General features: G+C 42.8%; 1 protein-coding gene across 3 annotated transcripts in view; it reads right to left on the bottom strand.

The window, feature by feature from the left end:
• LOC140723650 (erythroferrone-like) overlaps window positions 1–11,054 on the bottom strand; it is a 97,050-nt gene extending 85,996 nt beyond the window's left edge. For 2 of the 3 annotated variants that reach the window (XM_073038229.1, XM_073038221.1), the window contains exon 1: window positions 10,155–11,054. In XM_073038229.1, coding sequence (XP_072894330.1) covers window positions 10,155–10,319 — 165 coding nt within the window. In that variant the 5' untranslated portion in view covers window positions 10,320–11,054. The remainder of the gene's footprint in view (window positions 1–10,154) is intronic. The other variant, XM_073038235.1, reaches the window with a different exon arrangement.
• Between the last annotated feature and the right edge of the window lie 5,713 nt (window positions 11,055–16,767).

Here is a 16,767-nt window from a genome sequence, read left to right on the forward strand (position 1 = left end):
TAAATTCCTGAAACTCCACCTTGCATTTATTACTCTGCATGGAAGGTTAGGTTTCCTAGATTGCTGCTCACAACAAGCCGCCCTTCCCACTGTGAGCACACACACAAAAACAACAGCTCTGCTGTCTTGATGGTCTTGATGTGAATCTTTCTTGATTCCTTAGAGAATTCATGGTATCTGTGCTCCTTGTTCATTAGAAATGAAATGCGTCGCACTTAGGGGTGCAGTCTTCATTTGAGTTGATTGTTTCCCACAGAAGAAGAATAACATTTCTAAGGCCACAGCTAAATCTCCCAAGAGAGCCTATTGATTGAAATAAGTTGTATGCATCTGGCATTGGGGATAGTCACCTCACTGTTCAGGCACAGGAGATGAGTGCTTGTGCTAATGTAGTGAGGCAGAATTGCAGCCGGTGACTGGGTCGCAGTCTTGGCAGAAATTTGAATTGGTTTAAGTCTGCCAGGGTAATCAATCATTGCAGCAATTTGATACAAGAGTATGATAATTACCTCAATTCAGTGGATCAGTCGGTGCAGCAATTACAGCACATCATTTAGCACAGGAATGTGGACAGATCTGGGTATCAAAGACGAGTTAGTGCAAGAATCAGATACAGTAGACTAATCAGGAGCATGCATCTGACACTGCTGGAGAGCATCACTCACTACCGATCAGGTCCAATCCACCAATCACTACGTTAGCCTAGCAATTGCACAATATTTCTTTGTTTTTGACTTATATTTTCTCTCCCCTACTCCCAACAACAATTTTAACTCATGCTGGGGAACACTTTTCTTGTTATCTGTTGTCTAAATGCCAATAGGCTTTACTGAGTGCAGGGATTTTGACTGGAGTTTAAATGCCACTGATCATAGCCAGTCCGCCCTTTCCATTAAGGGATTGGCTTTTTACAGGTTCAAATTTGGAAATTTAAACAGATTTCCTCCTCCCCTCATTGCAATTCAGCCACCGGTAATGCCCTTGAGTTCTGAACGCTGTCATCTTCCCGACGAGATATGGCTGATATATCTTAATTTCAATTTAGATACTTAATTCATTATGAATAAAATATCACAAACATAACACTGGAAAACCATAGCAACACACACACAAAATGCTGGAAGAACTCAGCAGGTCAGGCAGCATCTATGGAAAAGAGTAAACAGATGACGGATTGGGCCAAGACCCTTCTTCAGGACTGCACGGCAGACTTTCTCATGTTTGTGGTATACTGATAAACCATAGCCTTTATAAAGTACTACCAATCATCAAGATGTGTGAGAAGCACGTTCTGAAGAAATTAATTACTCAGGACACAAGTGGCCTTTTATAAAGATTGATTTTATTTTTATTGTCTTTTACGCAGGATTTTTATACGTTTCTGTCCTTGTATAATTAAATAAGAATACTTGCCTTGCAATTTTATGCCAGTTGCAATGACAATAATTTTTTTAGTTCAGGTAGCTTATGATATGCTACTAGATTAATCAGATGAAATCCAGTTGCAGGTGATAATCTGGCACAGATTCCACTCTTTGCAAAAGCAAACATTTGCTTTATAGATGCAATATTTCTCATAAAAACTGTTGTGACCTTCAATGTAAAGAGCTGGGTAAAGAAATAGTCATACCATGAGTTAAAAATGCAAGCTTGTGTCTCCAAAAATGGCTTAAGACAACTGAAATTGTGTCAGACTTTAAAATCTGACATTTAGTGAGGGGAAGGTTTGACTTGGTTACTTTAAGGGGACCACAAGAAAATTTTTAAGATTTTGAAAGAGATTGGTGAAGTTGTTTCTGGCATTTGTTCACGTTGCCAGGAGGATTCAATGGTAAGGGAAAAATTAGTAAACAAAACTGCAATGCAGAGAGAATATAAGAAACAACATAAATGGGCCATTGAAGCAAAGAGTCTAGTTCTCTTCAAAAAGAACCAGATGTGATTCAAGGTGGAGTATTTTTGGGGGGAATATGGTGAACGTTATACAATCAAAGAAATTCTTACCATATTCCCCCAAACATTCCACCTTGAAGAGCCTTTAAGCTCCAAATAGCTTTTTCAGTTCCAAAGATGCACTTTTGAATGCAACTAAACAAAAATCATTGAATTAACTGAATTCCTCTGAACAGAGGAATAATGCCTTGTGAGCATCAGTTCTCCTTCATCTCAACTCCATTCCGTTTTCTGCTTTACTTCTTGTGCTTTATTTCTTCTACTTGATGACTAGAAGACCTGGTTTCAGAATCAACTACCACTGTAGATGCAGCACATTGCTCCTTGTGCACAGGCAGCATGGATTGGACTTTATACCCAGTGCCTTTGTAATTTCAGCACCCACCTTCCCTGTACCCACAATCATTGGCTTTGATTAGTTAGAAGAACAGAATATTCTGGTGTGTGGGAGCACCCTCACCTAATTCACACTGATTTGGACTTTCACCATCGATCTATCCCTAACGTCATTACCGTGATGTTTCAAAGATAATGCTGGCCACAGTTGTCTGTAGGTAAACCAGGAGTGGGCGACTAACTCCAACCTTGCCTCTGCCAACCATATCCTAAGAGTAACATAAAATCTTTCAGAACAGAAATGGCTACAGAAGAATGAATGATATTAACATATGGGAGGTCGTAAAAGGAGATTTACTCTGTAACTACAACCTACTATAATCTGTCCTCAATGCATTTATTGTAATATTGCATCAGAATAAGTATCACCAACATACTTCATGAAATTTGTTGTTTTGTGGTAGCAGTACATTGCAATGCATAGTAATGAAAACTGTATGCTCCAATAAGAAGTATATACTAAAAAATTACTAAGTAGTGCAAAAAGAAGAACAAAAAGGGGAAAATGCTAAGGATCATGGGTTTATTGCTCATTCAGAAATCTAATGGCAGAGGGGAAGAAGCTGTTCTTGAAACATCAGGTGTGTGGCTTCAGGCTCCTGTACCTCCTCCTTGATGGGAAGAGAACATGTCCTGGGTGATGAGAGTCCTTAATGATGGATGCCACCTTTTTGAGGCATCCCCTTTTGAACGTGTCCTGGATGTTGGCGAGGCTAGTGCCCATGATGGAGCTGACTGAATTGACAAGTTTTTTACAATATCCACACATATTGTAGACTCCCAGTGAGGAAGTCAAGGATCCAGTTGCAGAGGGAGATACAGAGGCCCAGGTTTTGGCGCTTTTTGATTAGAACTGAGGGTATGATTGTGTTGAATGCTGTGCTGCAGTTAATAAACAGCAACCTGACGTAAGTATTACTATTGCCCAGGTGATTCAAGGCCGAGTGGAGAACCAGTGAGACTGCACCTGCTGTAGACCCTTTTGTGGTGATAGGCTAATTGCAATGGCCCAGGTCCTTGCTCAGGCAAGAGCTGATTCTGGCTATAATCAACCCCTCAAAGCACTTCATCACTGTAGATGTGAATACCACTGGACAATAGTTGTTAAGGCCGCTCACCCTGTTCTTCTTGTGCACCGGTATGATTGCTGCCCTTTTGAAACAAGTGGGAACCTCTGACTGCAGCAGTGAGGGATTGAAGATGTCCTTGAACACTTTCACCAATTGGTTGGCACAGGATTTCAGAGCTCTACCAGGTACACCATCAGGGCCTGATGCCTTGCGAGAGTTCACCCCCTTGAAGGATGTTCTCTCATCAGCCTCCAAAACAGAGACCACAAGGTCTGCAGGATTTGATTAGATGTAGTGTTATTCTCCCTTTCAAAGTGTGCGTAAAAGGTGTTGAGCTCATCTGGGAGTGAAGCATCACTGCCATTCATGATGTTGGGTTTTTGCTTGTAGGTAGTAGTGGCCTGCAAACCCTGCCAGAGCAGACATGTATCCAATTCTGTTTCTAACCTCAGTCAGAATTTTGCTCGTAAGATAGTCTTTAGTAGGTTGTACATGGACTTCTTGTATAGTTCTGGGTCACTGGTCTTCAATGCCATAGATCTAGTACTCAGCAGACTATGAATCTCCTGGTTCATCCATGGCTTTTGATTTGGCTATGTCCAGTATCTTCTCGCAGGTACATACTCATTCACTCATGTTTTAATGAAGTCAGTGACAACTGTGGCATATTCATATGGACTTGAAGATGAATCCATGAAAATTGTCCAGTCTATTAGCTCAAAATGCTCCTCCAGCTCACTTTCATAACTTATTGGAGCTAACTACTGGTGCTCCAGTCTTTAATCTCTGCTAATATGCTTGGTGTAGAAGTACAGTCAGGTGATTGTATTTTGCCAAGTGTGAACGAGGGATGGCATGGTAATCATTCTCGATGGTCGTAGAACAGTGTGTTGGCTTCTCTGGTTCTACAGGTGATACATTGGTGGTAGCTGTTCAAGCTGGCCTGGTTGAAATGCCCCACAATGATAGGGAAGGTATCAGGGTGACCTGTTCCATGCAACTGATTACAGAACTTAGCTGCTCAAGTGCCTGCTTAATACTAGCCTGAGGTGGAATGCCAGGATGATGGTGGAAATCTCCCTAGGCAGATAAAAAGGACAACATTTGACAGCTAGATGGTCCAGGTCAGGTGAGCAGGACTGAGACAGATCTGCACCATGATGAGTTAATTATGAAGCATCCTCCACCTCCTTGAAGAGGCAGCTTTACTTTATCCTTACTCAATACAGTATTTGACCTTAGTGTGCCTGATAGGTCCATGCAAAGTGAGCTTTGTCTGTAACTGATCCATACTGTACCTGTCCTCAGAATATTTATCGGTTAAGTTCAGGGGACACTTTATCCTGTCTTGGGAGTTTTTGATCAAATAATGTAAAGGAAGTTAGACATGGTTTCAACCCCTTACTGTACCAGGCCTGGTACATCTAGTAACATAGTGTAGAGGGAGGTTTAGCACTATATAGTTACTTATGCTTTCGTTGCCATGGGAGAATTTGTTAGATTAATACAGTTGTAATTTTACTCTTAAATAACCCATAACACACACGGCATCAGAATTTGGTACAACAGTATAAAAGAAATCACTAAGCCACTCTGTATTCGATTGGAAACTTCATTCTGCCACTAACCTAGTATTTTATAGTGACTGAGAATGGATTACTGAACTTCTCTGAAGGAAAATACATACAACCAGGGAAGTTTAGACAACCATCGCTGAATGTGTTGAATCTATTGAGATGAAACCACTCTGAATTATGTCCATAGGATTTGGACTGTAGAAGTAGAAGGATTAGGATTAAGGACTGTTGCCTTCATGGACTCTTGTTTTTTTTTATAAACTATGCTTGTAGGCATTTGGATTTATTACTAGCTTCCATCAGATGTATTCACCTCATTGTCTATTATTTGAGCAAATGAACCATCATCTTAGATCATAAGATATAGGAGCAGAAATAGGCCATTTGGCCCATTGAGTCTGCTGTGCCATTTTATCATGGCTGATCCAATTTTCTTCTCAGCCCCAATCTCCTGCCTTCTCCCCATAACCTTTCATACCCTGACTAACCAAGAATCTATCAACCTGTCTTAAGTATACCCAATGACTTGGCCTCACACAACAAATCCAACAGATTCACTCCCTCTAGCTAAAGAAATTTCTCTTCATCTCCATTCTAAAAGGCCGTGCCTCTATTCTGAGGCTATGTCCTCTAGTCTTAGACTTCCTCACTATAGAAATATCCTCTTCACATCCACTCTATCAAGGCCTTTCAATATTCAATCAGTTTCAATGAGATCCACCCTCATTTTTCTGAATTCCAGTGAGTACAGGCCCAGAGCCATCAAACACTCATTGCATGATGCTACTTAATCCATCTTGTTGATAGAGAATAAGTAAAATAATGTTGCAAAGAACAGCCAAATTCTATCATAATCTCCCAGCTGCTTGTTTTGCATTACCTCAACTACTGCTTCAGCACCAAGCATCTTTAAGTAGTTCAGGTCTAACTTCACTTCCATCTTAAAAAAATCCCAGTTTACAAATAAACGTGGGTCCGGAAGCAAAGTAAAGCCCAAACTATTCCTCCACAAATGCTGCCTTTACCTGTTGATCTCCTGTTGAACTTGGTTTTTGCTCTAAATTCAAGCACCTGTAGTTCCTTGTGTCTCCATTAAAAATATACCCATCTCTATAAGTCAAAGAAGCGGAATTTGATAGTTCAAACTCAACCCAGTGTCAGAGAGCTCAGAAGATGCAATGGGTGGATTAAAGGAATTTAACAGTCATGTCAATTATTCTGGATTGAATCATTTTAATCTGTTATCCTCTAATGTTACATCTGAACAGATGATCTACATTAGGGTAGGACAATAGCCTATCTGACACTATCTTTTAGCTTGAAGAAGAAAATAACCTGGGTGAGGGTGAAAAGCACAGGCTAGGCAGTATTAGTTTCCATCTCTGGAAACAGAATCACGCTACTTGTTCTCAATCTTCTGGGAGCTGGAGCTGCAGGGTAAGAAGGGAATTTTGAAGAAACCTTGCTTAGTTGCTACACTGAACAGATAAATACTAATATACCAGCCACTATCTGCCCTGGTAGGGTGAATACTTGGTTGATTGACAAGGGCACTGATTATACCAGCTACTTTCCCTTAATACAATTGCACCCATGCCAACTACACAGACAAATGAAGACAATTCCACCATATATCATTGCCATATTGTTCTTTAGAAGTAAGTCCTTTGGCTCATTGACTTTACACCACCTTTTCAGAGCATTATCATTTCCTCACAGTCTTTTTTTCTTTTAATTTATTGTCCCCATAGTCTTGTTCTTACATTCATAAGGACTAGAATATAAAAGCAATGATATAATGTTGGGGCTTTATAAAGCCCTGGTGAGGCCTCACTTGAAGTATTGTGAGCAGTTTTGGACCCCTGATCTAAGACAGGATGTGCTGACGTTGGAGAGGGTTCAAAGGAGGTTCGATGCCAGGATTGAAAGGCTTATCATTTGATGAGAGTTTGATGGCTTTGGGCCTGTACTCACTGGAATTCTGAAGAGTGAGGGGTGACCCCATTGAAACCTATTGAATCTTGAAAGGCCGTGATAGAGTGGATGGGGAGATGTTTCCTATAGTATGGGAGTCTAAGACCAGAGAACACAACCTCAGAATAGAGGAGCATTTCTTTAGAATGGAAACAAGAAGGAATTTCTTTAGCCAGAGAGTGGTGAATCTGTGAAATTCATTGCCACATGCAGCTCTGGAGGCCAAGTCATTGGATATATTTAAGGCAGAGGTTAATAGCTTCTTGATTGGTCAGAACATGAAGAGATATGGGGGAGAAGGCAGGAGTTTGGGGCTGATGGGAAAATGGATCAGCCATGACGAAATGGGACTTGATGGGCCAAATGGCTTAATTCTACTCCTATATCTTATGGTCTTATGATCTTATAATGTCCTTTATTGCCTTACATCACATATCATGCAAAAATCTGCAAAACCCACCAAATTCTTATCTCAATATATCTAACATAGTCCAAAATGTAAGAATTTTAAAAAATCCTTCTTCAACAATGGTTGCTTAGATTACCGATTCAGCGGAAATAATATCCTTAATGTCTCAATTCTTTTCTTTACGTATTTTCCAGTATGTTTCTTTATCTTTCAGTGTTTATTTATTACCTACCTCATTCTAAAACAGATTGGCCCGTATTCTGTTGGAATATGCTCTGCCTGTATTCGCCCATGTGTTGTATTCCCAACTGCCACATATTTTTCAGTCACTTACTTAATTTTTAATGAAAATAGATCAAGTACTGCAACGTTTTACTGATGGAAATATCTCGTAATAATTAAGGAAGTGACTAATTTGGACATATGCTGCCATTCCTTTACTAAATACTATAACTCCCAACTCAACAGCAGTATTGGAAACCTTCAGTATACAGCTTGCAAAGTTTCTCACCATCAACCATTTGAATGGCAATTAGTGTTACCGCTGCCAATGACACATACCTAATGAAGAGTAGAAAACGTCAACAGGGATTATTGATTGCTTGATTGAGATACAGTAAGGAATAGGGTCTTCTGGTCCTTCGAGCCGTGCCACCCAGCAAACCCTGATTTAACCTTAGCCTAATCATGGGACAATTTACAATGACCAATTAACTCACCAACTGTTAGGTCTTTGGACTGTGGGAGGATACCGGAGCACCTGGAGGAAACCCATGCAGTAACAGGGAGAACGTACAAGCTCCTTACAGGCAGCGGTGGGAATTGAACCCGGAGCGCCTGTACTGTAAAGCGTTATGCTAACTACTATGCTACCATGCTGGCCTCTAAATTCTCTCCTTATGTTATATCCCAATGAAAATAGAACATAGAACATTACAGCACAGTACTGGCATGTTCATGATGACTTGTTAACCTACTCTAAGATTAATTTAATGCTTTCCTCCCACATAGCCCTCCACTTAATGTTTGGGTCATTTAAGTCTCTCACATAGTTTTCTGCTTCCTTCAAAGCAACACATAATTTTCTAGGAATCTTTAATTGATCTGAATTGGAAACTGATCCATTTATATTTCTAAATTTCAACCATGGTCATCATTGAGAATATTCCCTTCTCTGATTGCACAGTTATTTTCCATAAACAAGGCCACTCAATCCTTTTACTCCCAACTCTCCTGGAAATCTTTTAGCTGGTGCATTTATTTTCTAGTTCCATGCTCCAATGCAGCAACTTTGTATTCCTTATTTTCCTTCTTTTCTTTTTCCTTAGCTTCTCGCGCTTTTTCTGTCCTAAAGCAGGCAGTGTTTGAGCCTTCCCAATACATTGCATGCTGTGCTTTTTGCATGTGCCTTTAAGTAGAGAGTGGTGCCGTTTACATGCTTAGGAATGCATCGCGTGCCATGACAATCGAATGATATCAGACTGAAGCGTAGTATCATGTTCATCATCACTGAGCGTTCTTGGCACACTAAGCTTGCAGGGCTGGACAATTTCATCTCCTCGGGCAGAGGGCAAAGTTTGCTTTCCGTGAGCTTGCTAGTCAAAACAACTCACTATTTACAAACATCTCCGAGTCTATCCCTCAGCATCCCCCACATCTTTGTGGCCTCCTTCTTGTTTTTCACTGATTGGATCCCAGCCTGTAACTAAATATCCCTGCCTGACCTCCACCCAAATCTACGATAAGGCTGCTGGTTACCCATAACTGAACATGTAAGCTATCTGAATCAGTCAAAAAGCCTCACTGTCTTTGTGCCATATCTAAAGAATTGAGCCCCTTATTGCCTTTTTCTTCCTGAGCTAACCATATTATTAACTAGGCTCCCCCTATTTTACCATTAGTTGTTAATTATTTCTCATGTCTTCTCTGCTACTTCTTCTCAGATCATCTCCTGACTGGTTTCTATATCTCTACCACCAGCTTCTCACTCCTCTACCCCATGTCTTCGTATTTCCCTCATTTCACAGCCTCCACTTCACTGCCCACTCATCTCCACCAACACTCCCACCCTGCCCATCCTCAAAATCCTGGCTCTTGTGTCTTTCCAAAACATTCTCTATAGACCCCCCAATACGGAGGCTGCTCATTTGCTAATGCTAGCGAGATTAAAAAGATCGTAAAAGATACCAACTTGACCGATCAGTATAAGATGGCCAGTGAGGAAATGTAAGTTTGGGAGTAGGGGAGGCAAGCACAATACCTTTACAAGCTGAAAGTGAGGAAGATGGATTTTTCAAAACAGCAGAGAGACTGATGAGATGCCAGTGGAAGTAAAGGAGAAACTGAAGTTAAGTTCCACTCATTTTAAGGATCTTTCAACCAGCAGCTCACTCTCTCTACTTATCCATTGTTCTATGTAGAAACCACAGAGGTTTTGCCTAGTTTTATACTGTAATCCATTCTTTTAGCTGAAAGAAGTCCCAAATCATCCTTTGCATCACTATCTTTGATACATTCTTTAGGGACACGATTCTTTTATGCCTTTGAGTTGCTGAAAAGATCCAAAAGTTGGAATAGTAGGACCTCAGCAGTAACGTCCAACTTTCTGTACTCCCCTGCATGTGGCTCTCTTGCTTGATACTCCAGCACCCTATACACTCGCTCATTCACTCACTAACTTACCCAAGGCTTTGCTTTATTGAGTACTCATCCCGCCTGGGCTTCTTGTCGCTCACTCACTCACGCACACACTCACTCACCTGCGGGGTCACCTACCTGCTGGCTGTCGGGTACGTTTATTATTTGGTCCAGGCCTTTCTCGGTTGGCGGAGGTTTCCGCCCCATGGTGCGCGCAGCACTCCGGTCAGGCTGCACCAACTTGAACAGCACAAAGTCGACACACAGCGTAATGGTCAGGAGCTCGGCAAGTGAAGTGGCCATCTGTATTTGTGAGTGCTACTGCCAACAGCAGCAGAGATATAGGGAAGCATAAAATATTGTGAATGTTAAGTTTTGTTCTTTGCTCTGGGAATATGGATTGTGATCACGTCACCTCCTCTGAGCTGGAGACTGAAGATCCAGTTTACACCAAGGATTACAGCTTCCTCCAGAGAGAAGCAAAGATCTCCTTTCAGTTGAACACTACAGTCAGAGGCTTCCCACTACATGCCGTTGCTGCTTCTGATCCAGAGTCTACAATGTCACACAGGCTGGCAAAAAGATGCAGTTGTCTCCCCGGGAAGATGAGGTCCCTTGGTGTTACTCAGTTTTCTACACCGTGGGTTGCTTGTTCCTTGTCTACGAGTTGTGGGCCGGGTCTGACTGGGTCTTGAGGAAACGGTTGGAGAGACCCGATCCCTCACTGCCTTAAGGAAGAGCGTTGGGGAAGGCACTCCGATTGCAAACTCAGTCCAGGCAAAAACGCAGTTCTCTCATAATTTTTATCCATGAAATCTGGAAGGAGCATAACACTGAGAATTAATCTTCTCTGGGAGATGATGCTGGGTTGCTCCCTGATTTTCAGCTGTAGCCTGCTCCTCCGCTTCCCCTAGCTGCATGTGCTGTCCTTGTATATTCTGCCTTCATCTCCTTCGGCTGAATGTGCAAAGGTTTCTCTCTGTCTCTTGTGTAAATATCTGATCTTCTGTCAAGCTGATGTTCGGGTTCCCGCCTCAGCCTTGCCAGACAACAACAGGCTGCTTCTCATTCCACACCTACTCCAGGCTGCAGAACTTAACTCTGTCACAGCCACAGTCCTCATCAGCAATGTTCCTTGCCAGTTCTCTTCTTCTTCAAACAATATGCCCACTTTATTCCCGCCCAGCGGTGAGTGTGTCTTGTTTCTGTGCACTGTGCTCCGGGGTTAAAAGGATTAATTCAGTTGTATCTGCTGCCTTGGAGCCACTGTGCACCTCAGTTTTGCTTTCTGTATGGCACATATTCGATAAAAGCAGTGTTTCACTCCCATATACAAAGTTGAGTGTTGGGTCCTCAAACTTCTGTAGGCAGTTTGGCTAGATTATTTTGCCACTACCTCTGTCTAATTGGCATACTGAAGCCCTGGAGAGTAGGGGTGGGGGGGGGGTGCAAGGGGTGACAGTGGTAGGCACTGATGCCAAGCAGTGTACTTGTTTGATACCTCCTACACAAAATTCTACCTCGCAAGTGAACCCCAGGCTCAACTGAGGGACTTCGGTATCAGTTAGGGGGCTTCACCCGATCAAGCTGTTGGGAAGATGACCATCCATTTTCCTCCTGGTGTCTTCATTACCTTTCTATTGCCCCTCACAGCACAATGGTAAGGCAGTCAGAGTTGCCGCCTCACGGTTCCAGCTCTAGCACGTGGGGTGGGGGGGTGGGTTCTCATTCTCGCCTGACTGCATAGCCTTCCTCCAGGCGATCCCGTTTCTCCAATGGTGTGCGGGTCGGTAGGCTTCTTGACCACTATGAATTGCCCCTAGTGTGTAAGAGAGTGGTGGTAATGGGAATTTGTGGAGAGTAGGTTACAGGGAGAATGAGTGGGGAATGGGGTTTGTTCTGCGAGCTGACATAAACTTGATGGGCCAAATAGCCTCTTATGTCATTAGGAAATATAGAATTATGATCAACCACATCCTCTTGCCATACTAGGAAAACTGAGAGCAATTAGGTCTTACTGAGAATTCCTCTCCTCAGAAACCTGGGGTGAGGAAGTGATCGCTGCACCTTTGGCGAGGATCTTTGCTACAGGAGTAGTATCAAATGTTTTGAGGGTGGCCAATGTTATTCCTTTGTTCGAGAAAGGGAGTTGGGTTAACCCTGGAAATGATAGACCGGTGAGTCTTACTTCAGCGGTGGTCAAATTTTTGGAGCTGATTCTTACAGACAGGATTCATAGGTATTTGGAGAAGCAGAGTCTGATTAGAAATAGTCATCATGCCTCTGTGAGGGATAGATCAGCCTCCTGAGTCTGATTGAATTCTTTGAGGATGTGACAAAGCACATAGATTAAGGCAAAGCAGTAGATGTGGTGTATATGGATTTTAGTCAGTCATTAGATAAGGTAGCCTCATTCAGAAAGTCAGAAGGCATGGGAAATTTGGCTGTGTGGATACAGAACTGGCTTGTTCAGAGAAGGCAGTGTGTGGTAGTAGATGGTTGTGGACAGCATTGAGGGTTGTTGTAGGTTACAATGGGACATGCAGAGCTGGGCTGAGATGTGCAGATGGAGTTCAGTCTGGAGAAGCGTGAAATGATTCTTATTGGGAGGTTGAATTTGAAGATGGAATGCAGGGTTTATGGTAGGATTCCTGGCAATGTGGAGGAAAAGAGGGATCTTGGAATCCACATCCATACCCAGACTACTGTGGGAAGCGAAGGAGGAGATTGCTGAGCCTCTGGCAATGATCTTTGCATCATTGCAGATGTTGTTCCCTTATTCAGGAAAGGGAGTAGAGATAGTCCAGGAAATTATAGACCAGTGAGTCTTACTTCAGTGGTTTGTAAGTTGATGGAGAAGATCCGGAGAGGTGGGATTTATGAACATTTGGAGAGGCATAATATGATTCGGAATAGTCATCATTGCTTTGTCAAAGGCATGTCGTGCCTTACGAGCCTGATCAAATTTTTTTGGGATGTGACTAAACACGTTGATGAAGGTAGAGCTGTAGATGTAGTGTATATGGATTTCAGCAAGGCATTTGATAAGGTACCCCATGCAAGGCTTATTGAGAAAGTAAGGAGGTATGGGATCCAAGGGGACCTTGCTTTGTGGATCCAGAATTGGCTTGCCCACAGAAGGCAAAGAGTGGCTGTAGGTGGGTCATATTCTTCATGGAGGTCGGTGACCAGTGGTGTGCCTCAGGGAACTGTTCTGGAACCCCTTCTCTTTGTGATTTTTATAAATGATCTGGATGAGGAAGTGGAGGATGGGTTAGTAAATTTCTGATGACACAAAGGTTGGGGGTGTTGTGGAGGGCTATCAGATGTTATGTACAGCTATATAGGACCCTGGTCAGACCCCACTTGGAGTACTGTGCTCAATTCTGGTCACCTCACTACAGGAAGGATGTGGAAACCATAGAAAGGATGCAGAGGGGATTGACAAGGATGTTACCTGAATTGGGGAGCATGCCTTATGAGAATAGGTTGAGTGAACTTGGCCTTTTCTCCTTGGAGCGACAGAGGAAGAGAGGGGATCTGATAGAGATGTATAAAATAATGAGAGACCTTGTTCATGTGGATAGTCAGAGGCTTTTTCCCAGGGCTGAAAAGTCTAACATGAGAGGGCACACTTTTAAGGTGCTTGGAAGTTGGTACAGAGGGGTCTGCCAGTGACAGTAGTGGAGGTGGAAACGATAGGGTCTTTTAAGAGACTCCTGGATAGGTACATGGAGCTTAGAAAAACAGAGGGCAATAGGTAACCCTAGGTAATTTTTAAAGTAAGTACATGTCTGGCACAACATTGTGGGCCGAAGGGCCTGTATTGTGCTTTCGGTTTTCTATGTTTCTAACTCAGCTGCTGGTTTCAAACCCCACCATTCTCCAATTTCTCTTCACCTTTTCCTCGTGATTCTCCCTCTGAACCTTCCCTCCAGTAACCAGTAATCAGTAACCACTCCTACTTCCATGCTGGTGGGAAGGGAAGATCGAGAGATAAGGACTTTTCTCTCTTGCTTGATGTCTTGAGTATCACATTGGTAGAATATCAGAGATTCCCTCCAGTGAGCTAAGCGATGTGTTGCTGTTTTGGGGAGTGAGTTAATGTGTATCAGTTTCTAATCCGGTAAAATATATACAGGGTTCAAGGGAAGGATCAGTCCCAGCCAAAACTCGTCTGTTGAAAATATTAGGAATAATAGTAGGTCTATTTTGTCCGCTTGATCATTTACAAGATCATGACTATTCCTTGACCTTAACTCTACATTCTTGAGTGGTATTCATTTCACTTCAATACCTAACAGTCCAAAAATAGTTTTATAAGTTTCCGTGGACACCTCAGAATGGGGAGAAGTCAGCCACTCAGAGATTTCTCATTTTCAATTTTCAATTCTCTTCTGAAGTCCAGAGAATGTAGGCCAGTTCTTTTCACACTCTCCTCTCGTATCATCCCTCTCATCCCAGGAATGTCGGTGAGCCATGGCTGTACTACTTCTATAAGAAGCATGTTTTTCCTTGAACACAGAGGACAAATCCGTACATATAGTCAAGGTACGGTTTCATAAAGGTCCGGCACATTTCCGTCTACAACATTTCAACCTACACACTGTATATCAAGGCCAAATGACTTTTGTTTCCTCATTAGATTCTGTACATCATCTTTCATATAGAAATACATCCAGATCTTTATTTAATAAAACATATGCTATCTGGTCTGTGTCAATATTGGTGGTACTATGTAATACTTCTTCTATATTTGATAGCTAAAATATAAATATTCTGACCACACCCTTCATGTCTAAAGTTTACAAATATTCAACTACACTTGGTAAGAAAACTGAACAGTTAGAACTTACTGAGATTAATGGGGGGAGTTTGAAACTTTAAACTGCTAAACTCTTACATATTTCTCACACCATAAAGGGCCATTCAGCCTATTGAGAATATGATGGCTCTCAGGCAATCCAATCTATCCTATTCCCTCACTCATTTCATATTCCCTCACTGATGAAAATTTATAAAATTATCAGAGGCATTGATAAGGTAGATTGGCAGAGTCATTTTTTCCTCAGGGTAGTACCGTCAAATAGAGGCATCAAGTTTTAAGGTGAGGGGGGAAAGATTAAAGAAGATTTGCAAAGCAAGTTCTTTACCTAGAGAGAGTAGGTGCTTGGAATGCGCTCCCAGGGGTGGTGATGGAAGGACACGATGGTGACGTTGAACAGGCATTTCGTCGTCGTTGGGTTGCATCTGGAATTTCCAGTTGGCAGATAATTTCCCTCCACGCCGCTCTGACATATTGGGAAATCATATACTCGGCATGTTAGACAGACAGACAGACATACTTTATTGATCCCAAGGGAAATTGGGTTTTGTTACAGTCGCACCAACCAAGAATAGTGTAGAAATATAGCAATATAAAACCATAAATAATTAAATAATAATAAGTAAATAATGCCAAGTGGAAATTAGTCCAGGACCAGCCTATTGGCTCAGGGTGTCTGACACTCCGAGGGAGGAGTTGTAAAGTTTGATGGCCACAGGTAGGAATGACTTCCTATGACGCTCAGTGTTGCATCTCGGTGGAATGAGTCTCTGGCTGAATGTACTCCTGTGCCTAACCAGTACATTATGGACTGGATGGGAGACATTGTCCAAGATGGCATGCAACTTGGACAGCATCCTCTTTTCAGACACCACCGTCAGAGAGTCCAGTTACAACAGTGGTTTGTCTTTGCCTTCTGCCGGGTGAGTTTAGAGAGACCACCACCTCTTGCAGTAGATGACCAGGATGTCTAAGTGTCTTGTCATTCTCTTAGCGCTCCACAAAGGCCTTCTGGCCTGCCTTCTTGACCGTCGGACCATTAATCGGTCTCCTCCACTCAATCTGCCAGGGCCAGACTTCATACGCTGGGATAGGCAGATCCCCTACCTCAGCGATGGTCAAAGACCCGTCGGCTACCCTCACCTGGTTTAGCCTGTCTGCTGAGCCAGTTTACTGGGGTGTGACCGCTGTGCATGTTACCGCTACTTGGAAGTGATTGCTGGGCGCCCGGTGGGGACCAAAGGTGGACAAGCTGCACTGAAAAAGGGCACGGCAGGCCCCCCCACCAGAGATGCTACCCCTCCCTAGACACTCCATACACCCCAAACAGACATATAGACAGGCACATTAGCTTTGTAGAAAATGGAAGGATATGGACCATGTGCAGGCAGAAAGGGGTAGTTTAACTTGATATTGCAGTCAGCCCAGGCATTTTGGGCCACAGAGACTATTCCTGTGCTGTTCTGTTCTATGTTCTCCATTTCCCTGTTACTCACATGTCCTTCGACTCCATCCTGATTCTTCCGTTACCAACCCAGTCATTAGGGCCAGCCAACCTACCAACCTGCATCTCTTTGGGATGAGGGAGGAAGCCAAATGCCCTGAGGAAACACGCAAGTAGTCATGGAGACAATGTGAGAATTGCACACCAACAGCATCTGAGGTGAGGAATGAACCCAGGTCCTTAGGGCTGTGGAGCACCAGTGCTAACCATTGCACCTCCTACACTTAGGCAAAGCCCTAAGCTGAAAACTTCCTGCGCACATTGCAAGGAGAGGGCATCACTAGATCCAGGGTCACAGAGAAGCAAATATGCCTCATGAGTATTTGGAGGCTAAGCATCATGCATGTCAAGTGCTGATAGGATCAAAGAATAAGAAGCAATGTAATTCTCAATGCAAAAGACAGCAGGTGTGTAGCCCTGTC

This window comes from Hemitrygon akajei, chromosome 3, assembly GCF_048418815.1.
Source record: "Hemitrygon akajei chromosome 3, sHemAka1.3, whole genome shotgun sequence".
Classification (NCBI taxonomy): domain Eukaryota; kingdom Metazoa; phylum Chordata; class Chondrichthyes; order Myliobatiformes; family Dasyatidae; genus Hemitrygon; species Hemitrygon akajei.